This window comes from Plectropomus leopardus, chromosome 14 (genome assembly GCF_008729295.1).
Source record: "Plectropomus leopardus isolate mb chromosome 14, YSFRI_Pleo_2.0, whole genome shotgun sequence".
Lineage (NCBI taxonomy): Eukaryota > Metazoa > Chordata > Actinopteri > Perciformes > Serranidae > Plectropomus > Plectropomus leopardus.
Genome location: NC_056476.1, coordinates 20,212,952 through 20,239,772, shown reverse-complemented (window position 1 = coordinate 20,239,772; position 26,821 = coordinate 20,212,952). Strand labels below are relative to the sequence as shown.

The window sequence follows — 26,821 nt, the reverse complement described above, 5'->3', positions numbered from 1 at the left end:
TGAATATATCACAGCACAGTTCCTGTTTTTACTTTCATTTCAGGTTTTGGAGACATGAATTATTCAGAGATCAAAGTTTATACAAAACAAAAAAAAGGTTATGACAAATCAAAAACAACTTCGCTAATCATATTTATTTGAAAAATCTGCATTCATCATCTCACAAATTACACAAATAACCAAACATAAATACCAGCTAACAATACAGCACGATTACAACCAAATCATTCTGGGTGACAGAAGGAGAAACATAAATTGAATATCAAAAAAAAGGGACACAAATCTGACAAACAAGAATTACATTTCAGCAAACCTGCTGTAGCTTTGACTTAGGTGGAGTAAAGCAAAGGGGGGAATACTATCCCAAATAGAAGAAGAATAGCAGCAACACTTTTGAGAAACATTCAATGTTTTGCTTGAGTTTGTAAACCTCCCACAAAGCTCTGTGGCACTTGTTGGTACTTCCCAATGCAATCACGTGTACAATCTAGACTGGGAAAAGGGAAACAGAGAGTTGCTGGTGTGTTGGGTCGCTTTGTCTTCTGCTTCAACCTCAACAGCATTAAATGTTTACAAACTTGTGCAAGGAGAGTAACAACTTCAGTTTGCAGCATATCAGGTCGAGGGGAGTCGCGTTGTACTACATTAGTGCAAAAGACAAGATTGAGAGGTAATATGTATGACGTACACTTCTTTAGATATTTACACACTGAACAACAGGAACTAATCATCAGATTAACAGTTTTAAACATTGACTGTCAACCTAAATGTTAAATTGACTTTACTTCTCCTGTCATGTGAGGACACATCAGGAGTTAACTTGTGACTGAAGAGGAAATTTCAAATCTTACCACGATGTTTTAAAGTGTGTGGTGTGATAAGTTTAGTACAAACACAGATAAAAGAGATTCAATATCTGTCAGCCGTTTTCTGATTGTCTTTGGCCAAACCTCTGAGCTGACTGTGCTCTTCAGTCATCAAAAACAACAAAAACTAGTTTCAAGCCTCCATCTGTGTTTGATGCATAAATAAAAACACACTTCTTAGACGGTAGAGAAGCCAGGAATGTCTTGTTTTACAGCCACTTCAGTTTGTGGTTGCCAAGGTGACTAACCTCTGGAGTCCCTCCTACCAATCGGACCACACATTCCTGAAGGATTTTCATCTCCAGCTGGACAAAATATTATGTCCATGTGCTGAGGAGAGCCAGGACAGAGTCGCTACACTGGGAAATGTTAACAGAATAAATGCTGAAGAAATTGGCTGGTAGCAACTATGTATATAACTTTAATTGGTCTGGCACTAGAGTCTAGAAACTTTCCAAAAGTCATGTTGTCTTGGTTACAGTGTCTCACAAAAAAACCCTAATAAATACTTCTTACATTCTTCAATTAATCTGGTCCACCAAAAGAAAAGTGGCAAAGACAAAATGGGTTTACTGAGTACAAAAGTACACTAAGATCTGCTGGTGTTTCTGCAGTTGTTTCCTACTCCAAACAAATATCAGTGAAGTATTTCCTCTAAAATGTGATTTGTCACTAAACATTGAAGTGTTATAGTAGTTTTCCCTGAGATGATTTTGCTCAGGCCGGTTTTCAAATAAACCAAGTAAATACAATGAGCTTTAAAATCAGTAATGCTGGTAATATCATTGGCAAATAAAAGAGATCAACCTCTAAAAAAAGAGGATCAAGTATAGTACAAGCCTATCAGAGGTGAGGTTTACTGAAGTTTTTGGTACTTCCTCAAATCTTCAGTTCATATTTAGGCCTCCCACTGAGCTTACTCTAAGGGCGTTAAGTGCAGCTGTGTGTAAGTGTGTAGTGCTCATAGTGCAGTAGTGTGTATGTCTGGATGTATGGGAGGCTACAATTCTGTGGAAATCCCCCCCCCCCGGTTTCATTGTGAGTGTGACAGTCAGACACCTGGGTTTGGCTCAGACTAAATATCCCGCTCTGAGATCGTCTGGTGTCACCGCTGCTCTCCTAACGCTCTCACTGGGCCTCGGGCCGCCGCCACGTTTTGAGACAGAGTGGACTGTTCTCCAGTCTCGTGAGGCGGGAGGTCTGGAGGGCCGAGCTCCAGATGAGGAGGAGACCGCAAGGGCTGAGGCCTTTGATGCTTCAGGCTGCCCACTGGGCTCCATGACCGTGTTAATGACTTGGGGAAAAAAAGAAAATGAAATTTTTTTAGCTGACTATTTGGCTTCACAACACAAAGTAATATAAAGATTATTTACAATATCTGTCTCACCCTCAAGCTGTCGTTGAACTCTCCTGAGTTCTTTCAAGATAGATGTGATTTCCTGAAATACACACTTCATATTTAGTTCAAACAAACGCTATTAATTGGCATTCATTCATTTGAAAGTAGACAAACACAAGTTTCCAACCTTGTTGGAGGTTTTGACCACAGGAACATCATTGTCAGAGTTCACCTTGGCCTCAATTTCTTCCCAGATATCCATCCTATCCTGGAACAGCACCCTGCATGCATAACGCCAGATGCTTAGTTGTCAGACAGAGGGCTTTTTGCAGTGTTCTTTCAAACTGGACAATCTACATTTTTATGTTCTAAAAAAAACTAAAAAAAATTTTTTTTAAAAAGCTTTAAAAAAACTGTGGCTATTTCTTTCAATAGAAATATTTAAACAAAGTTTTATCGGTATCTAATCTTTTAAAAAGATTTCATCTCAATCCCATATTGTCAGTTAGACCAGACGTCTACACGCTGACTCACTCAGTTACTCTAGATTATTACGATTATTGGCTCAGTGCAGTCTGGTTGTCAGACGGAATCATCACAGTTTTTCATCAATCCCATATTAAATTTGGGGAAAAAAGGGATGCTTAAGTAACATCTTACTTAATTTTGTCAGCAAGTTGCTCAGTATTTTCTTTGATGGCCATGGTGATCTGAGACACTGGATTCAGCATCAGATTGTCCACAATGACCTGGAGAAAAAAAAACAAGTTAGTGATGCATTGTTGGATCATTATAGAGGTCTTTAAAATAAGGGGAAGCGGCATATTGTGTCAGACCTCGTCTCTGCTCCGAGCTCTCTGTCTGGAGATCTGTTCGTGGTCACTTGTGCTCTGATCAGGTTCTCTTGTAGATGCAGAACTTGGTGGGACTCTCTGGTAGTTTAATCCAGCCTCTGGAATACGATGAATGAGCTGCAACACAATCAAACTTTGGTGTTACGATATGAGACAGGCTGAAAGATGGATAATCTCTTCAGACTGATGCTTTAAACACAGCAGAGATAAAGTGTGCAGTATTTCAACTTAACGATTAATGACTAATTTTGAAAAGACATCATGTCACACAGTAACTGCACAGATTTGCAAAGTCAAAGTATATAACAATTTACTATACAAGAATCTGCAACAAAAGCGCTGACATACTGTCTTTTTCGAAAAAAGTGTGTGGTTTGTGACAAAGGACAAAAAATAAGAATCTTCATCTTATAATAATAATAATAGATTGGACTTGTATGGCGCTTTTCTAGGTACTCAAAGACGTTTTACATGAAATGCAAAAGAAAAGCAAATACAGAATGGAAAACAGAGAACACAAAATACATGAACAGAACAAATAAGAATACAAGAAGAGAATACAAAAGCAAAATTTGGAGGATATGAAAGTTCAGATTTGGGGAGGTAGTGGGTGACAGGTGTTGTGGGCTATTTTGAAAAGGTGGGTTTTGAGTTTATGTTTAAATGAGGGGATAATTTAGTTTCAGTCAGTTGAACCAGAGGTTTGATATTAAACAGCACCCGCCCGAAGAGTAACATCAGGTGTACCTGCTCATGAGCGGTCACTGTGGAAACAGGTGCACTGCTCTCCACTCCAGGGTTTTGTGGATCACCATCACCTGCCACGTCATGGATCTCTCTGGCCAAGATAGCGAGGTCTTTAGCCAGGTCTTGACTCAACCTAGCAGGGATTGAACATGTGTTAGAAAGATGGCTGACAGGAATAAAACTTATTGTTACATTATTTTCACTGAATGTTGTATTTGTGATCTCTTTAGGCCCTTTAATGCAAAATGCAGAAAGTAAATGCTAAAGGCTGCATGTGTGATACATATTTTGTGTTGGTTAGGCATCATTATAACCTTTGGAAATCATATTAGCATATCCACCAGTAAAAACTACGTCCCTACCGTGCAATCTCAGAACTGTGGTTCGACCAATTTTGGAATGCATCTCCCTCATGGTTCTCCTCCTCAGAGTCTCTGCAACGGGGTTTCGGACGCAGGGCGACCACCGGCTGAGGCCGAGGCTGATGACGTGGGCTGTGGGAAGCTGAGGAAGGTTGGGAGCGTTTGTGTTTAGGAGTGCTCTGGTTTGAGTCGTACTCCTCATCTGAGGTAGACGTATAGTCAGAGCCTTTCTGTCGTCTCCTGGAGCCTTGGCGTCGTGAATTGGTTTGAGTTAGGGGGGAGGAGGATAGAGAAGTTGGGAAAACAGGAGAAAAAGAGAGAGGGAGAGATACCATCAAAGAATACTGGAAAGAAAAACACCACTAAGCATATTAGATCTTGTCACCAAAATCCTTCCCAGAAAAACAGAAAGAAAAGTTGCTGTGGAAGTCCTCATTTCTGCAGCTAGATTTGATCAGAAAGATGGCTTAGATTTTTTATTTTATATGCCAGATTCAAAATGATTTCCGAAACAGAATGAGTATTTGTTTCCACAGAACAGCAGCAGCATGAAAAAAATTGAACATGGCTATAATCATATTAATAATGGCCCCTCAACCCTCATATATTGCCATTAAATGCACGAAAACACTGTGCAGGCCCGTTTTTGTAATTGTGCAAGCACGACAACAAACGCTCCTGTCTGCTCCTCTCCTCCCACCTGTGCCCGAATTTTAAGCTTAGGAAACTGTCAGAGCGCTGCTTGCGCTGGTTGTTGTGCCACCACAGAAACATGGAGTGTAAGTGTTACTGATGTAAGTTAGAGATAGTCAGTTCCCCTCCCAAATAACACTTAGACAAAAAAAAACATTGCATGTAGAACCGAGGTGTTATTTCCTGAAACATACAGTATATAAACATATCAAACCAATTCACCACTATAGTTACAGGCCTACTACTACAGGCCTCACGCTTCCAATCAAGGCCCAAGTGACTTTCTCAACAAAACTAAGCTCAACAGAAGTATGTGGTTATACAAGTAACGATATTTTAAACTCAGTGAAACAGGTACATGTGGGTGTCTGTATTATACTCACTTGCAGTGCTGCTGGCGTATTTGGCACTACTCGAGCGTCCACGAGTGACTGGTGCCTTGCTGAGTGGTGCTTTCTGCAGCCTTTCCACAGGCTTTGACACCGGAGCAGAGGACCTTCGAATGGAGCCGCTACCAGACTCAGTGCTGCGGTTGGAGAATCCTGTGCTCCTGCCAGTCCACTGTGGAGCGGAGGAGGCCTCGGTGTCGCTGGGTGTGTTGAACGAGCTTGTCCGCTTCCGAGGCATCGCTAGCATGTCCAGCCTGGAGAGTTTCTTGGTTTCCTGGGGTTGCTTAGCTGGGGCGTTGGCTGCCTCCTGGGACAGCCTGTCTGTCTCGGTGCCCTCGTTGTCCGAAGCTTCTCCCAGGCGAGCCCTGCGGAGCATGGACGCTCTGGTGGGTCTTGGTGCTGACAAGCTATTGGCTCGATTCAAAGCCTGAGACACTCTGGAGTTCTTGCCGTCCTCTTTCTGAAGGGGCACTGTGTATTTTTTGCGGGTTTGGTGGCTGTTAGACTCCTGGTCAGAGTAAGGTAAACTCTGAGGGTCGTCACTCAGGTCCGTGGAGTCACGTTTCCCAACACTACGTCTCAGTCCAACCGGTCTCCTGAGAGGCTCAGTCTTGCTGTCTGCTCCCTGAGAGCGCTGCTTTTCTGATGCAGTAGACTGGCGACTTGAGTTTTGACTCGCTATACTGGCTGAAGACCTCTCCCTGTGGATGCCACTCACAGAGGGTTTTTTAGTCACCGTGTTTGGTCTGGTCTTATTGCTGTGTTGGCTGACTGTGCTGGAGGTATCCACATCAGACTCTGCAGATAGGGAGTCCATTATTGGCGACGGTGTTTTTTCTGATTGTCCTGCTTGCAGTTTGGCCTCCAGAGCCGCCAGAACATCCTCCGTCTCTTTGAGGAAAGAATGAGTGTCCTGATTGCAGACTCCCTGGAATGATTCAAGGCCTCTCTGATCAGACAGGCTGGAGATGTTGGGCAATCTGGCGTTGCTGGGCCGCTCCTTGGTGAAGCTCTCTTGTCTAATTAAGGGGGATGCAGTGCCCTCTTTGGGCTCTGGACTCCGTGACCTCAAGACAGGAGCCGACACACTGGGCCTGACTTTTCCAGAGTCCTGATTACCTCTCTGTTTGGTCAGAGTGGCTGTTGAGAAAGTTTTGGTTGCATGTTTTATTTCAGTATTAGGAGCACTTGGGTTTGAGCTCCCACGGTCAGGTTTGGACTCTGACCCTATGTAGAATGATGTAGGCTTGGCCGAGTCTTTGGGTCTCAGTCTGTCCTCATTTTTCTTCTCATCTGTGTCCGACAGTGGTCTCCTACTTTTCTCTATGATGGAGCCATCATCTGATTTGCTGGCGTCACTCAGGCTATCAGGCTCCACGTCGTCCTGCACTGATAACCTGTGAAGGCTATCCTGAGACCTGGGGGCCACAGAGGTACTGTCTCCTACATCAAATGTTGAATGCGGGTCATAATGAACATGAATGCTGGGAGTTAGAATATCGGTCTTCTCCCCCAGCGGTACCTGGGGCAGGACGCGCCGAGCTCTTGAACTGTCGGAGTCGGTGCTGTCGTGGTGTCGGCTGAGCGTGGCCTTGTGGATGATTGTACCTCGTGCTGAAGCGAAACAGTTTTAATGCATATTAACCACACATACTGAAAATGAACATCATTCATATTCATCAGTGTGTCTCATTATCATTTCAAATAGACCCGTGTCTCGTCAGGTGGCTTACCCCCTCCTGACAGCTCCATCTGGGGAGGGATGTCAAAGAGGCCAGACGAAGGCCCAGAGTCTGTGTAGCTGTCTGCCAAGCTGGCCCAGCAAGACATCCATTTAGGAGCCCCCTGTAACACTGCACCTGCTGACTGAACCTGCATGAGATAACATACAACTTATTCAATATTAGTTTTTAAAAAGATGGATTAAACAGGTTGAAGAAAGCCGTTTTAAATCGTATGATTTTCTTAGTAGAAATAAAAGTTAAAAAAGACACAGAGAAGAAACCATACACCATCTGTTGTAAAAAGATGGATTTTTTTTTCTTATGTTTTGTTCGAAAGAGGAAGCAAAACAATAAAAGAGCCCAGAACCTGTGAGGAAAGATGAGGCAAATCTAGGAATCAACAGAGACACCAAAAAACAGAGAAAACCCCAGGAGAGCAAATCAAGACAGCAATGCATGCTGATTTCTACATTTACTGACCCATCAAATGAATTGTCTTTGTAATTGGCGATAAAATGATTGATTATTCCACCCAATCATTGATCACACCCACACACGACCCTGTTCTGGAGCTGGCCTCACCTCCCCACAGCTACTCTGCCTATGCTGCTCTCTGCTCTCAACAACAACAGGCCTAAATGCTGATGAGGTTTCTGCATCAGTCTGGTTGGTTCGCTCTGGGCTCTCAAAAACACCAAACACCTGTCAGGAACAAAACAGTGCAAGTTGATGAGTGCAAGTGTAGATAAAGTGGGACCACCAATGTCCATGTCTCATTCTGTATGGGACTTTCTCCCAAGAGATGGAGGACACTGGTGAATTGCAAAGCCAGCGCATGTCATTTAAAGCATCACGAGCACATTATTGTTATTATATTATTTAGATGGAACACTGACTTCTAATTAAGTGAGCAGTCAGGAACTCCCGGGAGAAAAGCGCAATGCTTTACATCGGTAGCTAGCTCAGCTGTTTGGCATTGCTTTTTGTTTTGTTTTCTTCATCCTATATGTTTGATTCTTTTGACACTCGACAGTTGGAAATAAAGATTATTAAAAAAGTGATCGAGCAAGATGCCTGTCAAACTAATGCAGGGTTGCAAACTCTCTATAAAGTCCAGATCAAAGTTGGAGTGACTTGTCTTAAGGCTAGTGTTCATCTCTGCCAATTTATTTAGAGTTTTGTAGGCTCTCCACATGCAAAAAATGAATGCAAACACTTAGCAAACTATGTACATGGGATGAAAACCCTATTAGTGCAGTGGATGACCACACTAACTGTACACTTTATGGGAAAAGCATGAAATTTCGCAGTTAGTGCATACCACGTTTACTTCCAGATGTGGAGTCAGATTTGACCTCTGAGGACAGTGAGAGGTCAAATCAAAGATGGCCGCCAGTCCTTGCCATCTGATGTTCAAACATGTTTGATTTTGGAACAAGAAAGCGAAGAAAAATATTTGAGATGTATTTCCCACTATAGCAGTGTGTTGTCAAAGCACTGCTAGGGTTTTCAGCCCATATACACAGCGTTTGTTGATCTTTTCGTTATATCAGTGTTCATCTCTGATGTCACAATATATAGAACTCTGCAGAATCATATTTGGGTAAAATCCTGTAATATCACACTTCCAACCCTATAAGCTCCATTTGTATTTACGACAGTGGTTTACCACTTCGAAACTTTAGGGGCACTAAATCGCAATAACTGTGTGATTTTGCTTAAGGGCTGGACATAGATGAAATCTTCTGTCCATCCTCTGAGTTCATTTTGTCCATATTTTTGCATGTTTTATGAAAGCTTACGGATATGTAAGGAACTGAGCAGTAAAACCAGAGATTGCGGGGGCAGTGAAGCAAGCAAGATACAATACAGCATCGACAAAGACATTTGAAACATGGCAGAATGGAACAAATCAATAATATAATTTAAAAAAATATTTGTCCACATGTCGCAGTGAATTTAAAATGGCCTCTGTTAAAAGGTACATAATTACGAACTCTCGGCCATCGCCTTGCTTGTTGTTGGGTGATGCTATCATAAAGGACATATGGAGGTATGAGGGCAGTGACATTTACGACTGAAACAGATCAAACTAATTCAATGGAGAAAGAAACTTGCCTGGTCGATCTTGCTCCGTGCCTCTTCCAGCTCTCTATCCTGAACATCTGCTTCAATGGTGTAGGTTCCTGCATCACTCAGACTGTCCTCCTCTTCGTTCCTGGGACCCACATGGGGGCTCTTGGGCTCAACACTCTGAGATGCCACAGGCATCACAGGTGGCTTGAGGGGAACAGGCTGGTGGATAGGAGAGGAAGTCTGTGGCTGGTAGGGAGCATGAGATGGAGGGGGACTATTTTGGGATACTCCCACTGTCTCTGTTTTAGCTTCTGTCGGGGGACTAGATGTATTTTTCTCCCTGCTGGCAGAAGAGGAATGCTTTGCTTGTTTGAGAAATTCAGCGGTGAATTCCTGGGCGAGTTTGGACCTCCGGCCCACACTGCTAAAAGGCCTTACAGACGCAGATGACGAGGAGCGAGAGGAGAAGCCAGTGCTGATCCGATCCTCTGTCTTCTCCCTGCGCAGAGAGCCGGCTCTTTGGAAGCCTTGGGAAGCAGTGCCCTTCAGGGGGACGGTGTATCGTTGGGTTGGGGGTGTGGTGCATGCTGGAGATGGGGCATGTCTCTCCCCATTTGGGCTTGAGCTCTTCCTCACCTTCTCCAGCTGGACCCTGAGGCCTGAGGGCTCAGGTGGGGATGTGTTATTGGTGAAGGACTGGGAGCGCTTCTTTCTTGAGTTATCATCAAAGAATTCAATGACAAACGCTTGGTGAGGCTCAGCCTTGCCAAGACTGGATAGGGGCCGAGACTCTGGTGGAGAATATGACAAGGGCTCCTCGGAGTCAGGGGAGGCAAAGCGCTGCGGAGGGGAGGCCCTCAGAGGTTGTGGAGACCCCTGGGACCCAATCCGAGGTTCTGATTGGAGGAACTCACTTCCATTGAGTGCAGGATTCCCTGAATCACTGTGAGTGCCGTCTTCACGATGGTTTGCTGATGATGGAAAGAATGCAAGTTAGCTTCAGAGTTTGCACATCATCAATCAAAGCTTATGTTGTTAAAAATGGACTCTGTATAACTGACTCACCCTTGTTGATCTTCAGAAGTGATGGGTCACTGTTTGTGCTGTACATGTCCTCGGCCTGAGACCTCCTCCTCATCATGCTAGCGTTGCTCTGGACGAGCCAATCGGCAACTTTGCTCTCTGCTGACATCACCTCAGTGGGTGTGGTGACAAGCTCTGTGGAAGTTTGCCTCTGCTGCTGGCGGTAAGAAAACTTAGTCACGTGGTCCTTGATCTTCATTTTACCCGGCGTGCATTCATCAAATTCGATGGTGAAGGAGGCATGGCTTTGAACCACAGGAGGTGTCGGGGTTGAGGAGACAGCATCAGTGGGATCTGAAGTGTCCTTTGTGGGTACCTCATGAACTGGCGACTCTGGTTTCTTGGCAGGTCGCTGCTGTAATTCCTTCGTTGGGATCTCAAAGTAGCTGGGCTCCCGGCGGTAGGAGAAGATGGACTTGGCCTGACTGTCAGACAGAGAACCGTTGACCTCATATCTGGAAACGTCCTTAGCAGGCTCTATTAGCAATGAAGAGCGGTGAGAGGTAAGCATTAGTGATGGCTCTGCATACTGTATTCCACTGAGTGATTAAATGACTACAGAAAGAACACAATTTTGGCAATAAAACAAAAATGCACATGTGATATGCAACTTTATTTCCAGTTCCTCTTCTAGCTCACAATTACAGCTGAGTGAGTCAATTTTAAAAGGTACACAAAGTGGGGATGCAGAGATTTATCAGCCAAATATCGGTATCAGCTGAGCTTTCTAAACAGGTTTTTTTTTGGATGTTTTCTTGTGAAATAAGGTTATATTAAAGGTTGTTTCATACATGTGTATGACAGAATTTGTACTCATTCTCAGGAAGTGTAAAACAGGGTTGAATGACTTTAAAACACACCTGTAATTTTTTAAAAATAATATCCCTGTGTATTCCTGGCACAAAAGGACAAATACATAAAAACATAAATAAAATAAACACCAACAACAACAAAAACATCAGTATTGGAATCGGCATATTGTTATTCTACACATTGGTATCTGATCTGCATCAGCCCAGCATTTCACGGTCTGTGCATCCCTAATACACTGCTGTGAAAACTGATTGAGATGATTGGGATGTCCCTATCACACATTCTCTGAAAGTGGCAGCTACAAATAACACAAAGATTCCAGCAGTTAGGCGGAGAAAACAAATCCGACAGTTGGTCTTTGGGTGCCAGTTGGATGTGGCCAAATATCACTTTAGGAGCTCAGAGTCCAGCGGAGGGTAGCTGAGCGGGAATAATCTGTTTCAGCCTGGGCACCACGAGGCAAACAATCACCCTTCCTCCCCCCTCCAGAAGCTTAGAGAGTCATAATCCATCACGAGGCAGACAGGCACTGCCCACTGGCCTGGCACGGTGCGGCCTGGCTAACAGTCCAGAACTGGCAGCCAGAGACCTGCCTTGGGCTCCACACCATCCATCTCTCAGTGACCCGCATCAGATAGCAGTGCCACAGAAAAACATGTCACAACAAATTAGGATCGACTTTACAGATGTGGTAAGATCCACTGCAATTATAGTACAAATAACTCTGTAAAATGCAACCAATTTAGTATAAATACTGTAATTAAATCAATGATTTACACAGTTTATTAAACATATAAGACATATTTTCTGACCTGGAGACTCCCGTTCTGGCGATTTTCCACCTCTATTCTTGTGTTTGTTGGCAGGGTCCTCATCCTCCCCCCACCAGGACGGTTGGCCGTAGAGAGGAGTAGGCTTGGATATCGGAGAATCTGTGGCAGCTACCAGACAAATGCACAAACACAAGCACAGACACAGACAAACACACACTATTAGCCACATGGATACACTCAAGAGGCAAGAGAGAGTCAAGCAAAGCGCTGAATTTACACAGCCTCGTGTATTTATAAGGCAACAAGTTTATGTTAGTCACGTGATGAAATTATTTTGTGTCTGACTTTGGTCTTACAGGACATTGCACAACATTGGAGCCCAGAAGGATCTAGTGTTACAATACACGTCGCCTTTGGGGCTTTTTACACTTCCCGCATATTACCATGGGACAGCGAGACAGACTGGTAGTGAGGCTCCAGCTGTGATACAAACTGTATCACGCAAACCATCAAAACAATAATCCTTCTCATGCAAGTGGGGGCGAAGCTAATCCTAATCTTCAAAGAAAAAAACGATGCAATGTTACATATAGGACAATGACTGCATCTAAAATAAGGCTTCTTGTAGACGCTGACACTGATTGCACATTGACCATTATATACAATGAGGGATATTTCCCTGATGCAGCATCTGAACTGGTTTTTAACTGCTTGCTTGCTGGTCTACATACGCCAGTCAGCCTATATGGCACTAATCAGATAATCTTGTCTGCCTGATACATAGGCCAAACAAGCTCTCTGGATTTTAGTGTGGAGGCTTCACAATTCTAAGCATCAACAGCACTTCACCACTGTTGCCTTGGACACAGACAATAAGACAGCAACACAGTGACGAGAGAAGTAGAGTGGCATGTTACTAATTCCTTCCCCCTTACCCACTCCTCTCCTTTTAGCTAAAGAAAACATGCAAGTGTAACAACTTCAGTGCACTGAGCACAATGCAGTCTTTAGGGACAAATAGAGCAGAAATTGTTAGAACGTAGACACAGAATAACCTTTTGTAATAAATAATAAATAAAATAAACACATTTGGCAAAGTCATATTTAATGTTTGCCCTGAATATGTGGCCTCATTAAAAGTTTAGATTCCAAAATTTTTTAAATAATTTAATTCAGCCCAACTGTAACAGTAGCTGGAGAATTTGTCTAAGTTAGTTCATTTTTTGGGGGTCATTTTTGTACCAAATCTTGGACAACATAGTAAGTTACTACATTAACAACCAGTAAAAAAAAAGGAATTCAGCATTAGAACGTTTTATATGATGTAGTGCTGATGTGAACAGTATCAGGGAGGCTGTGAACTATCCATTTCATGCCGTAGCCTCAGGTCCTGGCACAGTAAAGTAGGCCTGACTGAGTCACACACTGTACAAGTGAAGTGTCCTGCCCTACAGACAGCTGGAGGACTGGACACACTCCACATCCTGTACAGCTGCAGGGGGAAAACACGCAAGAGCACAAAAGGAAAAAATTATACACAGCTCTTGAAGCGCTCTAAAAGTGGCAGGATTTTATATAGAAAGACAATATGAAAATACACTACAGAATAAACAAAAATAAAAATGACATTACATCAGGGTATCCAGACAACCAAATTCAGCCAAAGAGAATCATTTGCATGAGGTCAGCAGAGATATGCAGTCTCTGGTAGTGTAGCCAAGTAGGATTTCTCATTTCTCACTGTGAGTGAAAAAATGGCAACTTTTTAAAATGTGTAACGCGTGCACATTTGTTTTCTGTAACATACTATGTTATTCTATCCTTATCTGCTTTTACATTTAGCCAGACAGAGAAGGCTAGTTTTGTTATCTCACTGGTGGACTGGTTCACATCAACACAGAGCAAGGCCGCTGTCACGCTGCAGGCTGTGACTGCACGGCCCCTAGTAAACATGGCTTCAGTGAGCATGTTAAACAAAAGCTTGCAGTCACATGATTACAGGACTGCTGTGGTTAGCTTATAGCTGCAGGAGATACAACCACGCTCTCATCTTGCTGAGAGGCTTCTTACAAGGCTTACTCATTTTTTTTCCAAAGTTCTGCAGCAGTTCAATGACTTATTTGTAACACACTGTGGGATGTGAGCCTAGTGCTGGAAAAGTCCTATTTTTAAGCACCAGTTGTAGTTTTCCCTCTGAGCTCACAGGGGCGATTATGGAGCAGAAAGCACGAGAATTGCTAAATCAACAGCAGCTGGAATAGGTTTTGTCGGCGTGAATGAGCTTCATTCACAAAGTGCTTCTCTTGAACTAACAATTCTCTGGCTGTTCTACGGCTGCCCGTACTGTACAACAGGATTTACTCAGCACGGCTCAGGGCAGAGAGGGCATGACGACAAGTGGAAGTACAAGCAGCAACAAATCCAGCAGCAGCTACATGGACAGAAGTGCCAAGTTGGCACCAGAAGCTGCACACCTTTCTAATTCTTCTGCGGCACATGTTGAATATCATCGGCGTGTTTGGCAGCACCCCACCTCTTGTCAGCGGTCAGGCATGGCTGACAGAGATAAGACTGCTCGTCCTTAACTCTTCACCCATCCACTTTTCTGGCAAGCTCAAACTCAAGTACACTCAGTCCGCCAACTCGGGGATGTCAAGATCTATACCGACACCATGGGATTGCGGCCTCAGCCTCTAAGCTCACTTGACGGCTTAATCTCACACCAGAGAAGCTCTTAATAAAAGAAGCCACATCCGCCTTATCAAGTAATCTAACTTCAAAGTCATGTAGCACATGATAAAACTTCCTCTTCCTCGCATGTGTGATCATGGTATTCAAATCCACTTCAGCCAGAACAGTTCTTCTCAGGCAACACGAAACATTAACCTACTTCTGTATTCATAAAACCTGCGGCGCTTCCTGTTAAAATTTGCTGGGATGGACGTTGACAGAGTTGTTTACCTGTGAGAGACTGGGCTTTCCGCTCAGCTCTGTCCTGCAGTTTGGGAGCAGAGCCTTTGCTCTTCTCTGAGCTCTGGAGCTGCTGTTTTTCCTTCGCTTTGGCCTGCAGGGCTTTTATACTAAGCTGCAACTGGCTGGTGTACTTCTCATGCTGCACAAAGAGACAGGAGGGAAGCAGGATGTGAGAAAACCTTCTGTCAACAATCAGTGCACATGTAACTGTCCTCAGACATACACAGTGTAAGGAAGAGTCCACCAGGGACTTTTGCTCAGTGTCTGTTTGTCTATTTCTCATCAATAACAATGGACACTATATAATTTCATATACAAAATTGAACATGTTTCAGCTAGTAAAGACGAGTAGGGAGTTTTCACATTAAAATACCATATAAAAGCTAATTAAACATTGTAAGTCTCTGTCTATTTGTGTATTTGTGTAGAATGGCCTTTTTTTAACTCTATGCTACATTCTGGGGTGTATTTAATTTGCTCTAGAGTAGGGGTGTAGAGATATACCGGCATTAAAGACAACCGTAATATTCAAAATTTAAATATTGATATCATTTTAATAATACACACGATAATAGCGTGTTCATAATCCAGCGCCTCTTAATCATTTCCGTTTCTTTCTTTTCTCACTTTGTCTCCCCCACCTAACTCTACCTAGTTGCATTTTCGTTTTCCATTGAGTGTAGTTACTTTTTTGGATGATTTACATCTACAGTTTGCAGTAACTACATCTCCCCACACTCGTATTTTAATTGCAATTTATTTGCCAGGAAAAAAAAGGCACAATAGATAACAGAAGATGAATTTGACTGATTTCAAATGTTACATAAACAGCGTGATAATGTCGTTATCACGAACTCTTTTGGCCACGATAATCAGGTAGTGATAATCTGATGTCATGCCTATCCTACTCTAGCTGTAGCCAACAGTTAGCTGGGTTGTGTTTATCAAGGTGAGGCTAAAGGCTGCACGTGGAAGAGTTAAACAGGTGACACGGTGCAGGGGCTGCCTATTTAAACTAAGCACAGATGCTGTGATTGGGGAGTAAACAAGGTCCATTCCAACAGCACTTATCCAATTTAATTCAAAGCACAGAGCTCATGTAGATGACTGATAACCTTTGGCAGGAACCTGATAGACTATGGTCACACACACATTACATCACGTTTCACACTTTCAATGGAAAACCTGCATATTGTGTAGTTTATTCCATGCATTTGTATTCTCTTCTGACATTTAACTAGTAAAGTGAGAGAAAAAAATAACTGATTGATAATGAGAACGATGAAAAGGCACTACTGCTTCTGCCTGTCACAATAACCACTTATGGTGGATGATATAATAATTGTGATACATATTAGTCACTGTTTATTCAGGCGTCGTGTTGGCTAAAATTCTTCTTTCATACTTATGTAAACAAAAGGGCATTATCGTACAATATATAGACATGACCTCAATGACTTTTGCTGACCTTGATACTGTAAGTCGATCATTATCATTACAGGCTCTGCTTTACTTCGCTTTATGATTATCAAAATCACCATGGCAGCATTTCTCCATATATGCATTTCAGCACTGCTAGCTTAAAAACCCATGTGTCAGTGTTACTTACTTTAAGAGCTTCCTCTGGGACCTTGTGTTGACTCTTCTCCAGGATATATACATGAGCATGTGCAGGAGGACTTAAGGAACACAAACATACTAACATTTTTGTGAAACATCATCTTTTATACATATACTGCTTTAGTGTCTGCAGAGGAACTGGGGATACAAATCTGCTACCTAAAGTATGCCGCATGTGGAAATAGTATTTACATTTACATTCAAGTCTAGCTTTCACTTTGTCCCTTATTGAGTTCAAAATACTGTTTCTACCGTTTGCAAGACAGAGGAAAACAGATAAGCAGCACAGACCTGTTGCAATTCAAACTATCTCATATCCTTAGCGACCCACTCCTTAAAACGTGCAACTTCACACAAACATTCATAGATATCGTTATACTTTAAATAGCTTTCCCCTTGTTATCTATGAGTTTCCTGCTTTGGGGGTCAAAGGGTGCAGGAGATTTTCTGTGCTCTGTTCACCATAATCTAAACCCCCTGACTAAAAAACCACAGGGGATTAACATGCCAAAGTAGCTGAAGACCGCAGAAGGAAAATAAAATGTCAGAAATTTGGGACCAAAACAGCTGCTGGCCACTGTCTCATTTTGGTGAGGACTGCTAATCATCTACTTAAACTGCTCCAACTGAAGAGCAGAGAGTCTGTATTACATGAAGATCCCATCCTAGTTAAAATGTTAGGGTATATTTAAGATGAGGGAAAAAAAGGATATCATAGCCAAAGCGAATGACATCAGAGAGCTTGAGGGTGATGTACGTCTGGTCTGGGATTCTCAGATCATTCACAAACGTCTGCAAGATAAAGAAAAACAACATCAACTCATGTTCATGGGTCATTAATGAAGTAAATGTGTTGACACACAGGTGACAGGCTCTCTAAGTCCTTGTGACATGCACAAAGGTATTGTAAGGTGCTTTGCAATTGGTCCCTTTCCCATTGAAAGTTAATCCACCAGCACATTAAAACTCTGATGAGATTAGGTTGTTACGCAATGGCCGTCTCGGCTTTTGTAAAATGCTTAATGGCCAGGTGGAGTTAACCAACTACATGCACCAGTGCTCAGTTTATCAGTTACGCTTTCTTCTGCCTAAACTAACAACTGGTGAGGCAGAGTTTATCATCAGATCGCTAAATATAAATAAAGTATAATAATGGTGGAAAAAGAAAGAAAAGAAGGGGGAGCAGATCTTGTCCTAAAATGATAGGAAAACACAGCCATGTTGGATTTCAGTTACAGGTCCGTGCGCTGTTCTGCTCTGATTAGTTTGGCTGCAGTTACCGAGGCCAAAAGAAACACTCTCTGAGAACAATGAATGGTTTCTCCCACTGCTCAACTCTGGATTTCATTGGGATAATGGTGCAGTGAAGTGGCAACAGAGCAGTGAAGGGAAAGAGAGAAGAGGGTGGGGGGGGGGGTCCAGGCCAGCAGGAAAATCCAGTCTCCTGATTATCACTGTCCTTCCAACCGCCCCTGTCTCTGGCACACACTCAGAGGTATTTTGTGCTGTGGGAATTGGTGTGGACAGGTAGCCTGACACTAGAAATGGACTCACTCACCCCGTTCAAGCTGCCCAGGTCCTTCACCATGTGCTCGTCTGTGTTTGCATCGTAGTTGATCACAGCATGCTGTTTGTCCACACTGCGAGACTGAAACAACAGCAATGCAAAATGTCATTAAAGCTGAAAAAAACAGTCGATACACAGGAAATTAATTCATTTGATTAATCATTTTATGTCATTTTTCAAGCATATAAACAAGCACTCTCTGTTGTTCCAGTGTGGGAATTTACGACTTTACTTAAGACTAAAAGTAAAAAGAAGACCCTGATCACCTTGGGTTCTGTAAAACTGTATCGCTTTTCTTTTTATATTACATGGACCACGTGATCAATCGTGCAAATAAGTGATCGATCAATTGTTTTAAAAAAAAAATTGTTCATAATTATTCCTACACTGACCTCAAATTAAACTTAAAGGGACAGTTCACCCGACTACCAAAAGTACATATTTGTCCTCTTAACCATAATGTATCAGTCAAGATGGTTTCGGTGTTAGTCTCAGAGAGTTGGAGATATCAGCCGTAGAGATGTCTGCCTTCTCTCAAATATGATTTAACTAGTTGGCACTCAGCTTGTGGTGCTCCAAGCACCAAAACAAAATTCACTGTGAAAACTCAAAAGCGTTGTCTCTTTCCGGAGCTTGTGATCTGGTTACTCAAGATTATCCACAGACTTTGTTGTGAGCAGTTTTATGTAAGAACAATTTTACTTTCTACTGAACTACAACCACCGACCAAATCATGGCACAGAAGGAAGCGTGCATCTAGTGCTAACTCACAGAGCACCACTGAGCTAGCTAATGTTGCAGCTCCGCCGAGGAGAACGCCAATAATGTCTGCATCTTGTGCTGTCATGAGCATGGATCTCTCTTCCATTAGTAGACGCATGCTTCCTTCAGCAAAAAGTAAAATAGTTCCTACATGAAGCTGGGTCTCACGATTATCCCAAGTGATCGCATTGTGATTTCTATAAATAAATACTGCTGCTGATTTTTTCAAATGTTTTTTTTTTTTTTTTTACGCTTTGAGCACCACAAGCTCAGAACCATCTAGTTCCCTTATATTGGAGAGAAGGCAGACACTGCTGCGGCCGATATCTCCATACTATGCAACTCACACCAAAAAAAAAAAAAGAAAAATATGTGTTTTTTGATTTGGGGGTGAACTGTCACTTTAACAGTTGAGCAGAGTCAAACAGACCTTCTCCTGCATAAACTACAAACAAGTCTTATAAACTGCAGCTGATTTCACTAATATGGTAAATGTCTACCAAACTCCGCCTGCGTGACTAAAGTCCATGTGCACAGGGTCTACCTGCCATTCACCATGCTTTCTATCCATTATGTGCACACTGTGCAAGTGATTCATACTGACTCACTCTCTCCTCTGTGCTCATTAGGGCACTCTGGGCCTCCTCATCACAAAAATCACAAAGATTGAAGGTGACTGCCAAACTCATTTGCAAAATTACCACCATCCTTGTAACCATCCCCTCACTGGGATAAACAGCATTCAGAGGCTTTATGTGTGGTCTCTTTTAGCCGATTCAATGGACTTCAAAATACTTCCTTTTAAATACTGTACTGCATATAAGTTTGTGTTTATCAGTTTACCTACTTGATTAAGTTAACTGTGCAGCAGCACTAAAAAATCCTCATTCCTACTTTGTTGACCCTTAGCTGTACTTTGCCTAGGTTGTCACAGAGAAAGCGTTTGTTCTGGCATCAGGAAACAATTACTACAACACTGAACTGGACTAAATGCAGTCACGACTATTGTGGGAGACATGTGATCTAATTACTGGTTATGGAAATACAGACATTGATCAGACACCAGTTGTCATGGAAAGTCCAAACATTCAAGTCGATGCCCTTGGCTATGCTATGTGATGTGTCTTCACCTACACTCAATCTCTGGTTTTCACGCTAAACAGCATTCTCACGTTACACACATTCAGCTGTGGCTTGAAAGAAAAAAATGCATTGAGCTATAAACAGAGAAAAAAAAAGATTAAAGACTATTTGGGGGCAGAAATGGACTGTGCGCCAAGTCAGGAAGCAGTCCTGAGCACTTCAGCAGGGCAACAGAAAAGTCTGCATCATTTCAGACTGGGAGAAGCTGAGGTTTTTTTTCTCTGGCAACGCCTAAATGTGGACAACGTTTCAATCTAACCGACGTCTGTGGTTGGCAGGGTTTTTTTTCTGAGCATAACATACTGACTGAGGAAAGTACAAACAACTGCTTCTAAGGCAACATTCCTCTTTCACTGGTCTAAATGCAGAGCTAGGAGAAAATGGGAGGGAAAGCATTATACAAAAACCACAAAGAAATTGTGTTTATAGCAGACACCGCTCGGAAAAACAACACAGCGGAATGCTTTAGCTGCGTTTTAACTCATTGTTTGAAAGACTGTCAGGGGCAACTTTGTGTGGAGGCACCGTCACCAGGTTACACGCTCAGAAATGCACTCACACGAAGCATGCAGGGAGCCTCCCGCTGGTGTTTCACATATTTCTGTGACTCGCTGTCTCGTCAGACATCAGTGAAGAGTAATCATTTTGACAGACTGCAGCAAAGCCCAGTGAGGGTTTATGTGACACTCTGCTGGTGTTTGCCGTGTAAACACAAACTTCTCTCCAATGTGACACACACACTCCCTTTCACCCGCGCTCTTTAACACACAAAGTCACACACCTGCAGCATTAGCTCGCAGTCATCCCTGCCAACAAAGATCATCTCCCTTGGCAACCGGTGGCGTGTGCCAGAGCTGCTGACCAGGAACCATGACGTCACACTCATGTTGGGGCCACGAGTCAGGATCTTCTTAGCATCCTGGGGAAAAACGACAAATTAAAAATATTCAGTGACAAATTGGCAGAATTTCAGTAAAGGTGGTGGGAAAAATGATATACCTTAGTATTGTGACTGTTTTAATGGCAATTTTGTATAAATACATGAATGCAGATTTCATTTTTTTAATTCTATGAATTATCAATATTGCAAGTGCATATACACTTTTGATAGTTTACTAGAGTAATAAAATCAACTGCTTTTTCAGACCACTATATCTGGGTTTCTACAGCTTAAAGCAAGTTAGATTTAAGAATATTTAAGACTTTTTTTTAAGGGCATTGGAATTAAATTTAAGACTAATTTTGCAACAACCAATACTGAAGTAAAAAAAAAAGGTTAGGGTTGTTTGTTGGTGGGTTTCTTGACAATTTCGTGTTTTTCAATCTGCATGTGGGATTCCACTGCCTTGATTCCCGTCATGCCAAGTTTGAAATGTTTTCAAATGTTTTTCATAAATTACACTCAGGTTTGTATGCATTACCTTGTAAAAATACTGTTTAAATATACAATTTTGGTTGAATTTGTACTTTCCCATGTCATGCAGGGTACAGTGACAGCTAGCTTGACAACCTGAGCATCACAGCCAGAAACAAACAAACAAAAAAAATGGTGTTGTTGGCTCCACTGTCCTGATCTGCATGATATATAAGTGATGTTTTTGAGACTTTTGAAAGATTGATTTAAGACATTTTAATACCAATTAAGGCCTGATTTTTAGATTCATGAATTATATGCCTTTTAAGACTTTTTAAGGATCTGTGGAAACCCTGTACATATACATATATATATAGCTGCAATAAAAAAAGATTTAGATGAGAGGAACACAAGACTTTATCTTATAATTTAAAACAAGATTGTTTTCCTTTGGAGACATAACTTGCAGTTAAAAAATGTAATAAACTGCAATATATCACAATACTCAGAATATCGTAAACTGTGTAAAATTGCAATAATATTGTATTGTGACTTCCTAACAGTGATTATATCATATTGTTGAACCTCTAGTGATTCCAGCCCCTACATTTTAATCAACAAAATCTGAGGGTTGAATGAATGGCACTCAGAAGGCATGATCAAAAATTCAATACCTGTGTCCCTTCACAGTGTCCTAAAAAAGCTGCTGTTGTGAAAGCGTGCTTCAGTGCAGAGATTACTGAGAGGAAGTTACATCTCACCTGAGTTAGACCTGTTTATCCAACGTATTTCGGTCTGGCTTTGTTACTATTGAGATAATGCAATTAAATAACAACTCTGAACATATTTTGGTGTGTTGGTGAGTCAGCCAGGTTGGAGACAGACAGGTTTCCATGTGTCAATAGAGGATATTTAGCATGTTCAAACAACTTATACATGCTGTTACAGTATTTCTTTTTTGCTTGAACACATTTAGCCATTCAGAGTTAACATTTTCAAAACAGCTGACACACGGATCTAAACTCAAAGTCTCTGTGGTCGTATGAGTATATTGTTTCATTCAGTCACTACACAATAGACCACAAAATACAGCTGTCAGTGTCAATATAAACCAGCTCAACCTTAGTTTGTGCTTGACCAATATTGTTTTTTCAGGGCTGATATTGGTTATTATTAGTTAATGAGAGTGAGAACCGCTACTTGGAATCGATATGCATTTACAATAACAATGAAAATCTCTGTCAATATTTAGAATTTGAAATATAACAAACTCTCACACAAAACTTTGTTTAAATGCTTTTAGCAAACTTTTAATTAAAACTTTTAACATTATATACAGTAAGTTCCCAGCATTTTTTTCTTTTAAAGTCAAGTGACAATTAAAGTTTGAAAATGAAGAAATAAAAATAGCTTCCGGAGATTCTTAAAAGTAAAAGTTCCTCCCATGCTAAACACTTTCTTTGTACTTTTTAACAAATTAATTTCATGGGTGATCATTACAATAAAATGTCCACAGATAAACAGCAAAATGCCAAAAATCTGCACCAATAATCGGCCAGGCCGATATTCCGTCAACCCCTACTTTATAGTATGTTCCCAAAAAGCACATCACAGCATGAATTGTGTTTTGTACCTAAAATGTTTCTAATTTTACCAGAGAAACAAAGAGCTGCACTCTGCACATGCAATGTTGACATCTTTTTGAGATGTCCTGTTGAAATACTGCTAAAAAAAAAGGGACAGGTGTTTACGAGATTTTTACTCATGTAAGCAAATTCTATCAACTGTGATTGGATATTTTCATTTTGCTTAACACAGTTGATCCTATAGCGTTTTGGGCCTAAAAATGAGATAGGTGTTTTGAAAAAGGGTGAAAAATGTGTGACACCAATGAAAGAGCAAACTTGCTGTGCTGGGAAGGTGATGATGAAGATCAAGTAGATTTCAGTTTCATTTATCATGTCTTAGCAATCGAAAAAAAATGTGAATAAAGGTATAAAGTCATTTAAAACCAGTGCTTGTTTCATGAAGCATGCTGTGAAACCTGTTGCAAAGTGGCGCCTGTAAGTATCGTTCAATGACTGTTAGCTAACAACTTTAAACTGCTCAGGTTTTTACTTCCTGTAACCTTGGCGAACTAAACATTGCAGCCACATAATTGTAAGTCAGAAATAGTGTATATACCCTAAATTACAACGTAATTATGGTCTCGTAATGTCAGCAGTGATATCTTTTAAATTACACGGCTAACTGCCTGTGTGTGTCGCTGACAGTGAGGTTGTGAAGCTAACGTTTGTCACTCCGAAACAAGCTTTTTCCAATGATTTGCTCCCAACAACGACGTACCTTTAACGCCTTCTCCGTTTTACTCCTGAGTGAAGCCAGTGTTTTTACCTCCCACGGCAGATGAAACTCGACGGCCGACTTGCACAAAAACAGCACCAGGTAGGACTCGGCAGGTAGATTTCGATCACACCCTCTTCTTCCTCTGGGAATGACAACCGGGCGAAACTCTCCTCCAACGCCTCCTCTGCCGACCGACACGGTGACGTAGCTGACAAGTCCATCAGACGCTTTACGAGTTTGAGCTGAGAGGTGCAGAGAGATGTGAGCTCTCACTCTGTTTGTTTTTCGAGTGAGAGGAAAAACTAAGTGCGCTTAAAAGAAAGATAGCAACGCCCTCTAGCTGCATGGCTAAAATACAATATTCAGCTTTATTAGTATTGTAAGTCTTATTGTTGTTTAGTATTAGTATAGCAACTTTAATTTAGATCTTGTATTCGTGTATTTGTATGTTACAACTTGCTGTGCCGATACAACTACGTTTAACCCTTTCATACCTGGCTTGACATCAGTTCTCTTGTGCTGCGTTCAGACGCCTCTCACAAGCTATTTTACCCTTTGCAACCTGAGAAAATTGTTTTTTTAATTTTATTTATTTATTTCTAAAACATGTTGGGGGGCAAGTTGGCAAACGTCCGACAAATCTGTGCTGTAATACTGCAAAATACGTGAATGGTAAGCTTTGTATAGTCTTCAGTAGAAATGATGTCATTACTTTGAAAAACTAAACTTTCATGTGTAAAGCGCATGCGTACAGGGACAATATTCGCGAACCTGACTGGCGTTTTATTGTGGTGGTTCATTTTTTTAATAGACGATCTTTGCCTGTATTCCTGGCCACCGGACTTTGTTTATCTTGTGTGTCACGCTGGCTCGTGTTGAAACGACAGGAAGGGAAGTATACCAATACCACCTGAAAGAAGAAGATAGTTAGTGCTAAAAAGGTGATTGAGACTCTTGTGTCATGGAATAAACTGGATTTGAGATCTTAATAATGCGGATTTATTGTTGTTGAAGAGTGTATGAGGCGCCAGTAATTACATTCAACAAAAACATCATACAAATTAACTACAACGTGCAGTGCGCATTCAAGGCTATATCATATTTTTTTCCCAATTATAAACCAAACAAAACCTGTGATGATTATGTGTATATGGAATGTTAATTTTTTTTTTTTCACATACGCTTTATATCCGCTAGATGGCACTCCAATTCCAATTTAACGCACTGATCTCCAGTAAAACATCCATTTTTGTCAGAAGATAACTTCAGGATGTAAAGAACAATTTCAGTGAAGTCAAATCGGAATCTTTCCCTGTGGTCAATCTAAGTGAAAACCATCATCATTCTTTCATTTCTTTCATCACACATTGATATGTCATTCTAGTGTGTTGTGTTGAGACAGATGGCCTGAGAAAAGAGGAGAATGATTACTTCCAGTCTGTATTTGTATGAGGAACGGTATCTTTTCAGTGTGTTTCAAAAATCTTCCCATATACCACATGGATTTTAAATAGCTTACAATGCATACAAGAATGTTCACTATTCATTCATATGGCACTCTAAAAAGTAGAGTTTATTTTATAAATGAAAAAGTCTGTATATTAAGTTTGGGTGTGTTTTCCCCTCCACTTCAGCCCTGCTCTTAATGTTATGAAGGGGCTTGTAGTTAACAAGTTGAACTGGTTTCTAAGGGCCCTGTCTTCAGTCACTGCCTTGTAAGAAAACTACTGCTCCTTCACCAAATCACAACACCAGTTTCTTCCACCAGGCCCGTTGAACCTTTTTTTAATGAAGACTTTTTTACAGATGCTTTTGGTAATGATTTAAGATATGTATTTATTATTATTACTTTTTGTATAAGATAAACAAGAGTTTATTTATAGGGGTGTGTAATAAGTAGTAGCCTATTTACTGTGGTCAGAATTGTAAAAATTGATATAACGGTGTGTGTATGTTGGTGCACATATGAAAAGCCTTGCATTTCTATATGGGAGTTTCTTTAAAAAAAAAAAAGATGTATCAAAGCGGTAGGATTAAATAAGTTCTTCCTACTCCCTTTCACATGTGTGAATTGTTGCAATTTACAGATGGAATTCATTATGTCTTTTTTTTCTCTCTCACTTTTGTTATTGATATGATTTTAACTACTTTTTTTTCTATGTTTACATGTTCAAAATAAAGACCAATCAATCAATCAATCAACCAATCTATCAATCATTTTTTTGTCCTGTTACAGCAGGAAAGTGCATGCATGAGATTAATGATGGCTGAATTCCATTTAGCTGCTTTGGTTTCAGCATCTTGGTACTTTGCATGCTGGTTCACTGTCACACTGTCATGGCTCACTGGGGCATTTGATTAAAGCAGAGAAACAGTAAATGTTATTAGTAACACCTGTACTTTTCCTATTATGACAGCCATTAAGCCTGGTAGTTATAGTCCATAGGGTTATTTTCACCCTCACGTCCTTTCTTTTCACCCAGGTTTTTCTGTGCAGGACCGTCAGCCATCCGGGGACAGCTGATGTCCCCCACCCTCTTTCTCTTCCCTGGCTGTTGGTGTCTCTTTCCAGATGTTTGGATTCTCCATCCTCCTAGAGATCCAGTTTCTCCTATTGTCTCTCTCCCTGTGTGTGTGTGTGTGTGTGTGTGTGTGTGTGTGTGTGTGTGTGTGTGTGTGTGTTTGTGTAGCCTGTCCTCTTTCCAGATTTCCATGGTGGAGAGCAGGTGTGTAGTTACACCTGGAGTTGCCATATTCTGCATACATGTTCCACAATTTATCTATACATTTGTCATCCTTCTAAAATGTAATTTTACTATGTTGTTTTTTCTGTATGCACAACATCTATTGCATGTCCATCCATCTGGGGACAGGGACCCCTCCTTTGTTGCTCTTCCTGTGATTTTGTCCATATTTTCCCCATTAATGTTTTTGTTTTTTGGGGGTTACTTATTATTTTAATCAATGGGCAAATTTGTCATTTACAATATTCATCAACGGATGATTGACTGTATTATTTATTTGTGTGTCCTCCTACCCCGGATGGAGCCCAGCCTGTATGGGTTTACAAGACACTAGACAAGAACAACCAGTGACCAGTCATAACTACACTACACTACACACTATAAACTTTCACAAATTGAAAAAGAAAACATGTAAAAGCATTGCATGTTCAGTTCCAACCTGTGGTCTCTCCCACATTTCCTACAGCTGTCCTGTCAATAAAAGGTGAAAAATGCCCAAAAGTCAAAAGTAATCTAAAGTCAATAACAAAAACATCTTATTGTGATGGATACAATGTTCTAGGTGTAGGTTTCCATGTATTTTTAATAATTTT

The 26,821-nt window shown here is 41.3% G+C and overlaps 1 protein-coding gene across 3 annotated transcripts; it reads right to left on the bottom strand.

Annotated features, from left to right (window-relative positions):
• Positions 1-119: 119 nt before the first annotated feature.
• cep170ba (centrosomal protein 170Ba) lies at positions 120-23,652 on the bottom strand. 3 transcript variants are annotated; one of them, XM_042500434.1, is made up of 19 exons: positions 23,485-23,652; positions 20,566-20,703; positions 17,871-17,960; positions 17,026-17,104; positions 16,302-16,360; positions 14,681-14,831; positions 11,759-11,887; positions 10,116-10,610; positions 9,093-10,021; positions 7,557-7,676; positions 6,984-7,122; positions 5,245-6,864; positions 4,169-4,415; positions 3,807-3,939; positions 3,042-3,176; positions 2,866-2,954; positions 2,393-2,486; positions 2,254-2,305; positions 120-2,160 (listed from the first exon to the last, which is right to left on the bottom strand). In XM_042500434.1, exons 2-19 carry the CDS (start codon positions 20,668-20,670, stop codon positions 1,937-1,939), a joined length of 4,890 nt encoding a protein of 1,629 aa, XP_042356368.1. In that variant the 5' UTR covers positions 20,671-20,703; positions 23,485-23,652; the 3' UTR covers positions 120-1,936. The 3 variants fall into 3 exon arrangements, with proteins under 3 accessions (XP_042356368.1, XP_042356366.1, XP_042356367.1); XM_042500432.1 differs by having other exon boundaries at positions 4,169-4,310; positions 23,485-23,562; XM_042500433.1 differs by lacking the exon at positions 7,557-7,676 and having other exon boundaries at positions 23,485-23,562.
• Positions 23,653-26,821: the final 3,169 nt, after the last annotated feature.

Coding starts and splice junctions, on each gene's coding strand:
- cep170ba (XM_042500434.1), bottom strand. CDS start 20,670: ATGAGTGTGACGTCATGGTTCCTGGTCAGCAGCTCTGGCACACGCCAC. Junction 7,677..9,092: donor CACGGAGCAAGATCGACCAG/GCAAGTTTCTTT, acceptor TGTTCCTGACAG/GTGTTTGGTGTTTTTGAGAG. Junction 4,416..5,244: donor ATACGCCAGCAGCACTGCAA/GTGAGTATAATA, acceptor CACGACGCCAAG/GCTCCAGGAGACGACAGAAA.